The 13,370-nt window shown below is 40.2% G+C and overlaps 1 protein-coding gene across 3 annotated transcripts in view; it reads left to right on the top strand.

The window, feature by feature from the left end:
- Nucleotides 1–966: 966 nt before the first annotated feature.
- Nucleotides 967–13,370, top strand: part of ZYG11B (zyg-11 family member B, cell cycle regulator) — a 77,613-nt gene continuing 65,209 nt past the window's right edge. For all 3 annotated transcript variants that reach the window (XM_052636621.1, XM_052636622.1, XM_052636623.1), the window contains exon 1: nucleotides 967–1,051. In XM_052636621.1, coding sequence (XP_052492581.1) covers nucleotides 1,022–1,051 — 30 coding nt within the window. In that variant the 5' untranslated portion in view covers nucleotides 967–1,021. The remainder of the gene's footprint in view (nucleotides 1,052–13,370) is intronic.

Below are 13,370 nucleotides of genomic sequence, written 5' to 3'. Positions count from 1 at the left end.
TTCAGTAGTCATGTATGGATATGAGAGCTGGACTATAAAGAAAGCTGAGCACTTAAGAACTGATGCTTTTGAACTGTGGTGTTGGAGAAGCCTCTTGAGAGTCCCTTGGACTGCAAGGAGATCCAACCAGTCCATCCTAAAGGAGATCAGTCCTGGGTGTTCATTGGAAGGACTGATGCTGAAGCTGAAACTCCAATACTTTGGCCACCTGAAACAAAGAGCTGACTCATTTGAAAAAACCCTGATGTTGGGAAAGATTGAGGGCGGGAGGAGAAGGCGGGAGAATGAGATAGTTGGATGGGATCGTCGACTCAACGGACATGAGTTTGAGTAAACTCCAGGGAGGCCTAGTGTGCTGCAGTTCACGGGGTCGCCAAGAGTCGGACACGACTGAGCGACAGAACTGAACTGAACTACAGTTATTGGAAATAAGAACAAAAGTTATGAGCAGGGAAATGAAAAGCTGATCAAGGGTGGTCCCTAGTGGAGAGAACCATGAGAAGTTAGGGCATTGGAGGTATAATCTAAAATAACTGAAATGATCAAGAATTATGATAATGGTAATTAATGACAATGAACCAGAAACACAGCGATCTGTAGGTTACCGAAGAGAGTGACTGCTCTAGTCTCCTGTTAGGACGTATATTTAAAGTTTTTATGTTTAAAGCTCTGGTTATTTGAGGAAGTACACCTCCTTTAAAAGCCTGGGAGAGCAAAAAGCCACAGAACCAGAGCTGTGCGCGAGCTTTTGTCGGGACTCCTCCGCCGAGACTGCGCAGTGAGACCGGAGGCGGGGCCAATCGTGGGCTCGCGGACGAGGGCGGGGCTTTGGGGGCGGAGTCTGAGCTCCGGGTTGGGCTGCGGCTGCGGCTGCTGCACTTCCAGCTTCTGAGGCCAGGAGGCCGAGGCCTGGGCCCAGCCCGGAGCCGCCGCTCGTCGGAGCCTCCTGGAGCCCCCGCGCAGGCTCAGCCTGGGGGCGGGCTCAGGCCCGGCCCGCCGCGGAACCCAGGACAGAGGCTGCATGCCCGAGGACCAGGCCGGCGCAGCCATGGTGAGAGAGCTAGGCCTGCCCGAGCAGCGGCCGCCCGCCACCCTGGCCCCCGCGGGCCTGCCCTCCCCAACTCTGATGCCCCGTGCTCCTGCCTTTACCTCCCTTTCTTGTTACCTACCCCTGACTGAGCCGCTCCTTCTTCCCCTTGTGCCCCGGCCACCTGCTGGGGTAACACCCCCCCCCCCCAACACCCCCTGCATCTCTCTCCACTCGGTGACATCCCCCCCTGTTTTAAGTCACCCCCTAGTGACAGCCTCTTTCGCGTTCCCCTTTGCCTCCCCCTCCTCGTCCTTTAATCCGACCTTCCTTGTCTCCTCTATGGTTTTGCCTTGTTCTCTCTTTTGGGATCTCTACACCGTCCTTCTGTTTCCTCCCTCCTTTTTGCTCCTGGTCTTTGCTCTCGCTACTTGCCCCCTTCCATCATTTTATCTCCTCTCCGTATCCTTTATCCCCTTCGTCCTCCACCATCCTACATTTCCTCTCCCCCTTATTGGATGTCCTCTCTTCCGCGCTCTCACAGCTGTCCCCATTTCCTTCTACGGGATTCAAGGGTCTAAGCAGGAACAATTTGAGGGCGGTTGCTTCCCAGGAGCTGTTGGGCGGGCAGATAGGGAGTCGGAGGCTTTCTTCCTTTTCTTTTTTGTCGAGGGAAGGGAGTAGATAGGAGAGAGCTTGCAAGCCTGATTACCTAATGTCTTTGCAAAAACTGAGTGATAGTGTGTTTTGGAGCGGCGGAGTGAGACGTGGGGTGCGGGTCGGCATGCATACTATGGCCTTATGAGATATCTAGCTTTTTGATAGAAGTAACTTAAAATGTTTTAAATTGAATATTTATTTTGAGCATCTTTTATTGTGGAAGTATAGTTTGGGAAATTTAAAAATATTTATTTACAGGCTTTTTTGTTACTCAGAACAAATGGTTTGTTTTTGTTTGGAGACTGAGACCAGGGCATCTGGAGATGGAAGATCAGCTTGGCAGTCAGTTTGTGACAGTCTCCTTAGTACCTCTATTATCTTCATTTGTTTTACCCTCTCTGCTTTTAGTTGGGAGAGCCTTACATTTGCAGATTTCCTCTCTTCTTCCTGTTTGAAGCTTCAGTGGGTCTTTCATTGAGTTGGGTTACACATGGTTTGCAGTTCATTTGATTAATCCGTTGCTCCAGCATATGCAGCAATCTAAATTTCGGTCTCTGGGAGGAATAAGACATTCTAGTCAAAACAAAGTCCTGGTAATTATGTTCTCCTAGGAGGATAGTCACTTTCTGTTTATTTCCCTATTTTTTGAAGAGTGGTTCAAAGTTACTTAATTTGTGAACTTTCTCTAACTCACTGACTCTGCATTTTTAGATGGGCATTCTCCAGTGTCTGCCTGCACAACAACCCTTCACATTCACAACCCATCACACAGCTATTGTATGTTAATCTGTTTCTTCCCCTGTAATGTGAGTTCTACACAGTTACTATGCCTTACTCCAGTTATTCCCAGTGCCCAGGCAAAGTAGGTACTTGAAATGATTTCACTTTATGGTCTCATTTTTCCTCTCTGACAAATGTGATCTTGAACTGAAATTTGAGAAAACTAGTGGGCTACTCAGAAAGAGTGAGTTTGAGATTCTTATTTTTGGTGCAGAAAGGAAATTTATTAAGATGTGACCTTTTCAGAATAAAGAGCTGTCCCAACAAATACACCAAGTGGCTAGATTTTTGAAAGTGCTAGCCTTCCCACAGAGAGTGAATGTATGAGTACAGAGGGAGAAGTTATAAACTCCTTTTTGGGGGTTTAGGATCCAAGTGTTCCATTTGATCTGGGCTTGAAAAGTGAATAGGGTTTATATAGATCGTTTTGGGTAGGGGAAGAATGTTGTGAATGTGAATAGAAAGTAATGAAGATGTATTGTAGGTAGTAGGATTACTTTTATGTGGCATGAAGAATGCAGGAATGAGGATGTGTAGTAGGAAATGAGACTAGAATTAGATATATTAGACATGGTTATGGTTTAGACTGTTTCGAACTAACTGGATTTTTCCTTGTTAAAATACATACACACAGTGTAAAAGCATATGTATGCGAGAGTTGAAGAGAAGGCAAAATTTTAGCTTATTGTGAGCTAAAAATTATTTGTAGAGGCTACTTAAAAAAAATTTCCTTGTGTAATAGGTGTAATAGGCACTCAATAAATAGAACCAAATATTATGATAAAGCTTTGTGTTTTATATTTTTCAAAATTTTCATTGTTAGGTTGTGTTTTGAATAGTTGATGTATCTAAGACAGGGATTCTCAACTTTTATCATGAATCAGAATTACCTGGAGGGCTTGTGGTCTGCCACTTCTAGAGTTTGATTTATTAGGTCTGGAGTAGGACCTGAGAGTTTGCATTTCTACCAAGTACCATGTCATGCTGGTGTTCCTGAACTATAAGCCACATTTTTGAGAACCACTGGTTTAAGATGTAGTCCTTTTTATTCATCTAACAGTTTTTGGACTGCCATTGACTGGTGACATTGAGGATATTGCAAGTAATAAAACGGATGTGGTCTCCGATTTTTTGTACGTTTTGTCTGTGGACAGTATAGGATCAAGCAAAGAGAGTAATTATAAATGTGAAGAGTGCTAAAAAAGAAAAAGTGGCAGGATCATGATATGGGAAAGTTAGGGATGGCTTCCCAGAGAGTCTTACTTTTAGGGGAAACCTAAGGAACTAAAGACAGGAGTTGAGTTGTGTTGTAGGAAACCTGTTTAGAAGGAATAGCATATATGAATGACCTAGTCCTGTCTCTTGCCTGCTTAACTGCATATCTTGGAGTTCTCAGCTCAAGAGACTCAGGGAAACCCCAACTCCCCTGCCTACTCATCAAAACAAAAACACCTCGAAGTCACACACTTCCGTCATGTCAGTCTCTTTGATAGAATACACATCAATTGTAATTTTATATTTCTTGCTATGATTTTTCAGTTAATATCTGTCTCTGCCCTCAGACTGTAAAAATCATTGATACAGAAGTGACTTGACTAGCTTCTAAGGGCCAGGTGATGTTCTAGGAATTGTGGTTAAAGTGGTTAAAAAAAAGAAAAGACAATAAACAAATATATTATGAGAATAGTTGTAAATGCTAAGAAGAAATAAAATCAGGGTAAGGTATAAAATTAAATATATTTGTGTGTGGAACTATTTCAAATGATATGGTTAGGCAGCAGCATTAATAGCTGCTATTTACTAAACATGGCTGTGTATAAGACCTGTTTTGTGTCTCATATTGTGTCTTTAACACCTAAATAGCGCCTGATGCATAACATGTGCTTAATAAATATTTGTTGAATGGATGGCTGACTTTGGGAAGGATCAGAAAGTCAGGTAGACTTTGTTGAGAAAGACCATTTCAGTTAGAGTTTTACCTTTTGAGGGTTTATTGGATAAGAATTTGAGAAGGAAAGCTATTCTTGGCAAAGGGACTGATTTGAGCATAGAAGCTGAAACCGAAGGAGGCATGATGTATGTGGGGAAATGCCTGCCGACGGGTTTGTTTCCTGGTCCTGGAAGACCCCACATGCCACGGAGCACCTAAGCCCATGCACCACAACTGTTAAGACTGTGTTCTAAAGCCCGGAAGTTGGAACACTGAAGCCCACAAGCCCTAGAGCCTGTGCTCTGTGCAAGAGAAGCCACAGCAGTGAGAAGCCTACGCACTGGCAACTAGAGAGTAGCCCCTGCTTGCTGCAACTAGAGAAAAATAAAAGCCCTTGCAGCAACAAAGACCCACATATTCAAAAATAAAAATTAATAATTAATTAAAAAAATACATAAGAACTGACTTTTAACCTTAAATTAGGAATTCTTGCTCTTTTGTACTTTAAAAATCAGTAGGTCTTTTTTTTAAATTACTTTTTATTTGACTATAGTTGATTTACAATATTGTGTTAGTTTCTGCTGTACAGCAAAGTTAATCAGTTATACATAGATTTTTTGTTTTTTTAGATTCCTTACCCATATAGTTCCCTGTGCTATACAGTAGGTCCTTATTATAGTAGTGTGTATATGCCCATCCTAATTTCCCAATTTACCCCTCCCCCTTTCCCTGATGGTAACCATCAGAATGTTTTCAGTATCTGTTACTCTATTTCTGTTTTATAAAGAAGTTATATATACCATTTTTTAAGATTACTTGAGGGCTATTATATGAAATTTGTCTTTCTCTGACTTATTTCACTCAGTATGACAATCTCTAGGTCCAGCCATGTTGCTGCAAATGGCATTATTTGGTTATTTTTTATGGTTGAGTAATATTGCTTTGTATCTGTGTAATACATATTATATGTGTATTGTACATATAAAGATATAAAAATATCTTCTTTATTCATTTGTCCATGGACACTTAGGTTGCTTCCATGTTCTGGCTATTATAAATAGCGCTGCAGTGAACACTGCGGTGCGTGTACCTTTTTGAATTATAGTTTTCTCCAGATATATGCCAAAGAGTGAGATTGTTGGATTATATGCCAGCACTATTTTTAGTTTTTTAAGGAACCTCCAGTCTGTTTTCTATGACTGCACTAATTCATTCCCACCAGCAGTGTGGGAGGGTTTTTCTTTTCTCCACACCCTTTCCACCATTTATTGTTTGTAGATTTTTTGATGATGGCTAGTCTGACTGGTGTGAGATGATACCTCATTGTGGTTTTGATTTGCATTTCTCTAATAATTAGTGATGTTGAACATCTTTTCATGTGCTTTTTGGCCATCTGTGTGTCTTGTTTGGAGACGTGTATGTTTAGATCTTCCATCTGTTTTTTGATTAGATTGTTTGATTTTTTTTTTTTTAATATTGAGCTGCATGAGCTCTTTGTATATTTTGGAGGTTAATCCTTTGTAAGTTATTTTGTTTTGCTTTTGGTTTCCTTGGTTGTGCAAAAGCTTTTAAGTTTAATTAGGTCCTATTTGCTTATTTTTGTTTTGATTTTCATTACTCTGAGCAGTAGATAAGTAAAAATTAGTAGGTTTTTCTAATTTTTCTATTTTTTTTTTTCTAAATGACAAAATAAAAAGAATGCTTCCAGGCTGCTGCTTACAAGCTTGTCTCCACAGATAAAACATTGGAAGTACGGATATTGCAGTAGTGCTTAGTCACTTAGTTGTGTCCGGCTCTTTGCAACCCCATGGGCTGTAGCCCTCCAGGCTCTTCTGTCCATGAGACTCTCCGGGCAAGAATACTAGGATAGGTTGCCATTTCCTTCTCCAGGGGATCTTCCTGACCCAGGGATCGAACCCGGGTCTCCTGCATTGTAGATGGATTCTTTACCGTTGGAGCCACCAGGAAGTATGGTTAGTTTACTTCTAATATTGAAAATCCAAATTGGATAGAATTATCATCACATTTCTTTTTTCAATACTTAAAAATACTGAGATATCTTGATGTACCATTTAAGAGTCCTGATAAGATAAATGCACTCATTTACTCCTATTTTGTCATCTCAACTTATGTTTCCTGTCCTTCTTTCACCAACAGTTCATTATAAGAATAAAAAATAATTTAAAATAATTTTAAAATAATTTAAAATAATTTACTGTTTTGTTCCGTATGTAACAATTGAGTGTCTGTAATATGATGAGCCCGTTTCCTAATTTCCACTAATTCACACATATTCAGTAGATAAAATTTTGGATACTCTCAAACTATTCTGTTTTCAAAGGAGAATATTTTAAGTAATTTTTTCATTATATGGTAAAAAAAATACACAAATCAGTGTCTATTTGTGTATAACTGAGTCACCTTGCTGTACAGCAGAGATTGGTACAACACTGTAAATCAACTATACTTCAATTAAATGAAACTTAAAAAAATACAAAGCAAAATATCAATGTTGAATTTAATGATTGAGTCATCCTTGAATTAGGAAAGTTTGGCTGGAACACTACTTTTTTCATAGGTTCTGAAGCTAACCCTTAAAACACATAACCAATAAGTAGCAGAAATAGTCATTATTTGCAGTGGAATAAAAGATATTTTTAATGCTAGTAATTAATAGAGGAAAATGTTAAGACAAAGTTCTTGAGTGCTGGGACATTTATTTAGAGAGCATGATCTCACACATTTAGTGAGCACACAGTATCAGATGATGTATTAATTAATCTTCACAATTCCATGCGGTTGATGTTTTCTCAAGGCACAGTTAAGAAAACTGAGACTTAGAGAAATCAGGCAATTATGGTCATATGCCGAATAAGTGACTGAACAGGATTCAAGCACAGGTTTGTCAGACCCCTAAGTCTATGCTATTTCAAACACCTTCCCTGGACTCTGAGATTTTCAGAATCTAAACTGAATTCAAGCATTTAAAATATTTGTACTATTGTTTCCATTTTAAAAGTAATTTAATATTGAGAGAAAATTGGTCAAAGAGTGTGTATAATTTTATGGTTCTTGATCTGTCTTGCCAAATCACCTTCTGGGAGCATTTGTAGAGTGTCAGATGTTGGTGGCATTCTGTCTTTAGCATTTAGATACCTTTTTCATGTTGAAAAGCTTGAGACACATGACAAGAATATACTTTTAGAACACAATAATTAGGGAAAAGCCCCAAAGGGCTGGTGGAAATCATAATTCTAATAGCATCTGTTGGGCATTGAAAGTGTACATTTCAAGATATTACTGTGTACAGAGCATACTTGGTATGAATGTAAATTTGTGGATTCTTCACTCCACAAAAGAAACCTACAGTTTAGGGCCCAGCTAGTTTACAGTGGTCTTACAGGGCTGCTGCAGCCACACAGATTGTACTGCACAGCACGGGTAGCAACTGTACCTGTGGCCAGCAGTGGGTCTACAAACATCTGTATCCCGTGTACTTGGCAGCGTAAATCAAATCACATATTGGGAGGCCAGCAAATAGTTCTGTGCAGTATACCAGGATTCTTAAGATCTAATTCTTTAATGAGCTAATCATTTTATGAGAAAAAGTCCTTGCATTTTATGTTCAGTTATACTGAGCACACATACTGTTTATTACGTCTCTAGTTTTGCTTAGACTCTTCCTTTAGCCTGGAATGCTGTCTGCTTGAGTATTTAACTTTTAAGTTCCTTTTAAGCCCTACCTCCTTTGTGAAGCCTGCATTTACCCTCAGGTAGCCTTGGGCTCCTCTTCTTATGCCTTCCTTGTACATTATATGTGCTTTGGGTACGGGAATTACTGTATGGTGTTAGTATTTTTAATGAGGCTGGCTGTCTCTCCAGATTATGAGCTGTCTGTGGGTAAGTACAGTATTGTGTTTTTTCAGCTTCGTGTCTTAAACAGTTGACATAATTCCTGATACTGAAAGAATGTGTGTACTTTGTAGAGAATTGCATAAGGGGAATGTTTACTGAGATGTGAGTCATGGGAAAGGGGGAAATAGGTGAACACTTCGTACAGGTCCTCTGAGAAGGGGGAAAAGAGTTTTGGTGGGTAAGAAATTTTGGATCAGATAGTTTCTCTTACTAGCATAAGTAGTAGTTTTAACCCGGGATAAACATTTCTTTCGAGAGAGTTCATCAGGAAGAGCTGGGGAAGAAGCCAGATGATTTTGAGATGAATTGCAAAGCACTATCCTTTTGTATAAACATTTACAAATTATTTGGCTATAATTTGTGGAAGTATCCTTCCAAAGAATAGAATATTTAAATACAGATAGTAAAGAATCAGTCACTTGTAAATGTAGAGGGGTGGTTAAATTATTTAAACATTTTGTTAACTCTATATAAAGATCTTTTTTCTTTATTCCTATCTCCAGTTCTCCCTTGTATGAACACTTTGCTTAGCTCTCAAAAGCATCTTAATGCATGTTCAATGTCATAGTCTCCTTTTCTAAGGGCATTTAAAAAAAAGTTTCAGTGCTCTTGGTTATATAATACCAGTTATTTTCTTTCCATAGGCCTTGTAACCTTTGGCAAGTCATTTCACCTCGCTGTGCCTCCCATTTTAAATCTAAAGTGAAAAGGTTGTATTAAATCCTCTCTCTGTGACCTTTTACACCTGTTAAAAACTGTAGTAAGATTGTAGCATGTTAAAGGTAAATATTTTAGTAAAGTAGGTACATTCTATTACCTGTAGTAGCAGACGGTTTAATAGGTTTTAATTTCGGGTGAACCTGAACTCTTACCTCCATTAATATACTATCCAACTTTTCACAGCGGAAACCCTTCTTTCAATTATGTTAATATTTCCATAGTATGTTAGTATTTTAAAGGCATTTTCATACACATCCCATTTATTCCTCAGTGCCATTTTGTGAGGTAGTCAAGGTAGAGGTTTAGCAGATAAGAAAACTGAGAAGTTAATTTCTTTACCTAAGGTCACAAAGCTACTAAATAGCAGAGCTGGGACTGACTGCAAGCCCAGTGCTCTTTCCATTATTAACCCAGCTTCTCTGTTTACCATATTATATTTCAAACTAATGCTAGTAGTTAAGAGGAAAATAATGCTAAAGTATCTCTTTGAGTTACTGATTGCTATGATCTGCTCGTCTGCTAAATGACTGCTGACCTGAATTTTTGTATTGTTTCATGGAATAGCTTTATTACATGAGCTAAGATGGAAGGGAAGGGGATTTATTTACCTTTGCAAGCCTTGATCTTTTGTAGATAGAAATCTAGCTTCTTGCCCTTTAACACAGAGCCCTTTGCCACACTGGCCAAGCCTTGAAGTGATACATGTAAGAAGGTTGCCTTCAGTTCAGTTCAGTTCAGTCGCTCAGTCGTGTCCGACTCTTTGCGACCCCATGAACTGCAGCACGCCAGGCCTCCCTGTCCATCACCAACTCCTGGAGTTTACCCAAACTCATGTCCATTGAGTCGGTGATGCCATCCAACCATCCCATCCCCTGTCATCCCCTTCTCCTCCTGCCCTCAATCTTTCCCAGCCTCAGGGTCTTTTCCAATGAGTCAGCTCTTCGCATCAGGTGGCCAAAGTATTGGAGTTTCAGCTTCAACATTAGTCCTTCCAGTGAACACCCAGGACTTATCTCCTTTAGGATGGACTGGCTGGATCTCCATGCAGTCCAAGGGACTCGCAAGAGTCTTCTCCAACACCACAGTTCAAAAGCATCAATTCTTAAGTGCTCAGCTTTCTTTATAGTCCAACTCTCACATCCATACATGACCACTGGAAAAAGCATAGCCTTGACTAGACGGACCTTTGTTAACAAAGTAATGTCTCTGCTTTTTGATTTAGGTTGGTCATACCTGCAACTTTATTTGGTGTCTAGGGATCTCTGAAGAGTAGTTGGTGGTTTTTGCTTGTTTTTTTCTTTTTTTCTGGCCATACTGCATGGCATGTGATCAGGAATCGAACCCATGTCCCCTGCAGTGGAAGCGGGGAGTCCTAACCGTTGGACTGCCAGGGAATTCCCTAGTATTTTTTTAAAAAGAAAATAACTCCCCTCAGTCCATGGCAAATTATTGAAAATACCTGTACCCTTGAGTACAGTATACCTGTGCCTTTACTACTACCACAAGGGGGAAGAAACTCCATAAACTAAAAAGAAATATCCCACGGAGTACTACTAAAACGAGGAGTCAAAGATTGTTTCAATATCTTGAAGTGTCTTATATCCATGAAGTCAAATGACACTGTCTGCTTTTCAATCCCATTGTTTAATTTTATTGCTAGACTTGGGACTTAATATTTCTCTCTGAACATATGGTCTCTTTCTCTAGGGGCAAATAAATACTTTAAACACACCTAACAATAAATTTGTGTTGACTGTTCATTTACTCATTCAGTAAACATTCAGTGCCTATCTGTTAGACGTTCTTGTTGGCTCTGGGAATAGAGCAGTGAACAAAACATAGTGTTTGTTTTATGGAGTTTACATTGGATGGTAATAGCTAACGATTATTGAGCATTTATGGCTCCCTTGTTAGCTCAGATGGTGAAGAATCTGCCTGCAGTGTGGGAGACCCGGGTTCGATCCCTGGGTCAAGAAGATCCCCTGGAGAAGGAAATGGCAGCCCACCAGTGTTCTCGCCTGGGGCATTTCATGGACAGAGGAGCCTGGCAGGCTACATGGGATCACATAGAATTGGACGTGACTGATTGACTCACACACAGACACTGAGCATTTAATATATGCCAGAACCTGATGTTTTTGAACTGTGGTGTTGGAGAAGACTCTTGAGAGTCCCTTGGACTGCAAGCAGATCCAACCAGTCTATCCTAAAGGAGGTCAGTCCTGGGTGTTCATTGGAAGGACTGATGTTGAAGCTGAAACTCCAGTACTTTGGCCACTTGATGCAGAGAGCTGACTCTTTTGAAAAGACCCTGATGCTGGGAAAGATTGAGGGCAGGAGGAGAAGGGGACGACAGAGGATGAGATGGTTGGATGGTATCACTGACACAATGGACACGGGTTTGAGTGGACTCTGGGAGTTGGTGATGGACAGGGAGGCCTGGTGTGCTGTGGTTCATGGGGTTGCAAAGAATCAGACACAACTGAGCAACTGAACTGAACTGAGTCACTGTTCTAAGTGTCTTACACCTAAAATTTATTTATGGCAACAATCCTGTGATGTAGGTACTGTTATTGTGTGTTTTTATAGATCAGGAAACTGAGGTACAGGAAGATTAAGTACTCATGCTTAAACTTACATCGTTTTGTAAGTGATAGAGCTGGCATTTTAATTCAGGCAGTCTGACTTCCAAACCCACACTTTTCACCACAGTATTTATTACATAGTCCCTCAGAGAGACGTCCGTAAAAAATTTATTTCTAATACTGAAATTGTCAAGTTTGTGATCTTTGTAGTCACCTGGTTGTTGGTCCAATCTTTAGGAAAAAAATCATCCGAGGATATAGAAAAAACGAGTATCAGAGCCTTTTTACCTTCTATTGGAGGATCTGTCAGTCCTAGGAACTTTTCAGGTAGGAGGTAAGATCTTGAATCTGATTCATGAATCATAACCAAGACAACTACATAAAGCCAGGGCCCTAATACCTAACATCACGCCATTGGTGAAAACATAGACTAAAAATACGTGCCTCGTGGTGGAGGGAAACAAAGGAGTGTACTTGTCTTGACATGGTCTCTGGACGGGAATAGTCTCTCTCGAGAATTTACAGTCATGAACTTTCTGCCTTATGTGCCTGAAACTTGAACTTATATAACTTGTGCAAGATCATGGCTATTAAGTAGGAAGGGAACATTTACTGAGTAATTGCTCTGCCAGGCATTGTGCTGGGGGCTTTAAAAACAGTCTCTCACTTCACCCTGACAATAGCACCATGAGATAAGTACTAATATTATCCCCATTCTACAAAGGATAGGACAGAGGATCAGAAAAGCTAGATAATTTACAGTGTAACACCACTGAATTCAAATCAAGGTCGAGTATTCTTCCTATTAAGCACAGGGTCTTTGGAAACATCACTTCATTTTTGTGCCTTAGCTTCCTTAACTGTGAAATGAAATTTGTAATATTTTTCCTTTTACTTTATAAGGTTATTATAGGTATCAAATTATATAAAGGATGTGATTTTGATTTTTTTACTGTTAGATACTGTTCCTGGTATCATCCATGAAGTTTTTTTTTCCTTTTAATTAATTAATCAAAAGAGTAAGTGTCAATCGCTCAGTCGTGCCCGACTCTTTGTGACCCCATGAACTGCAGCCCACCAGGCTTCGCTGTACATGAGATTTTCCAGGCCAGGGATACTGGAGTGGGTTGCTGTTTCCTTCTCCAGGGGATCTTCCCAACCCAGGGATTGAACCCAGGTCTCCTGCACTGCAGGCAGATTCTTTACTGACTGAGCTACAAGGGAAGCCCCTCATTATTTAATAGTTTTGAAGTCCACAAGGTCTGTCTTGAGGAATTAAGGCAGTCTTACTATTTTTTGTATCAGATGTTTCCTGAAGTAGTTTCTTGAGAAATAAAATTAATTCTGAGATGTCATCTAGTAACTTACTAATTCATTCAACAAATGAGTTATCTGATGCATTTTTTGGGACTTTAGGCCCTAAGTATAAAGGATGCCTGATCGATGAGGAGTTCAATTTTTTATCACTCTAGCAACAGCGGAAGCCCCAGTCTCCTCCAGCAGTAGACTACAGTTGCAATATGTAGTCAGTTCCCAGTGTCCCCCACCTCCCCACTTGCTGGAAATGGGTAGACCACTGCTCAGAATGCTGAAAGGCTTCTTTGCCCTGACCCTGGTGACATAGTAACAGAGTGAAGCTTTTACATATAGAAAACAAACCAACCAACAAATTATATAACTAAGTCATGGGAAAGTGACTGAGTATGCCTCTAGCTGAATATTGGATAGATGACTAAATGCATCAAGAATGGAG

This window comes from Budorcas taxicolor, chromosome 3 (assembly GCF_023091745.1).
Source record: "Budorcas taxicolor isolate Tak-1 chromosome 3, Takin1.1, whole genome shotgun sequence".
Lineage (NCBI taxonomy): Eukaryota > Metazoa > Chordata > Mammalia > Artiodactyla > Bovidae > Budorcas > Budorcas taxicolor.
The sequence above is the reverse complement of the archived record's forward strand: the minus strand, read 5'-3'. Positions and strand labels throughout refer to the sequence as shown.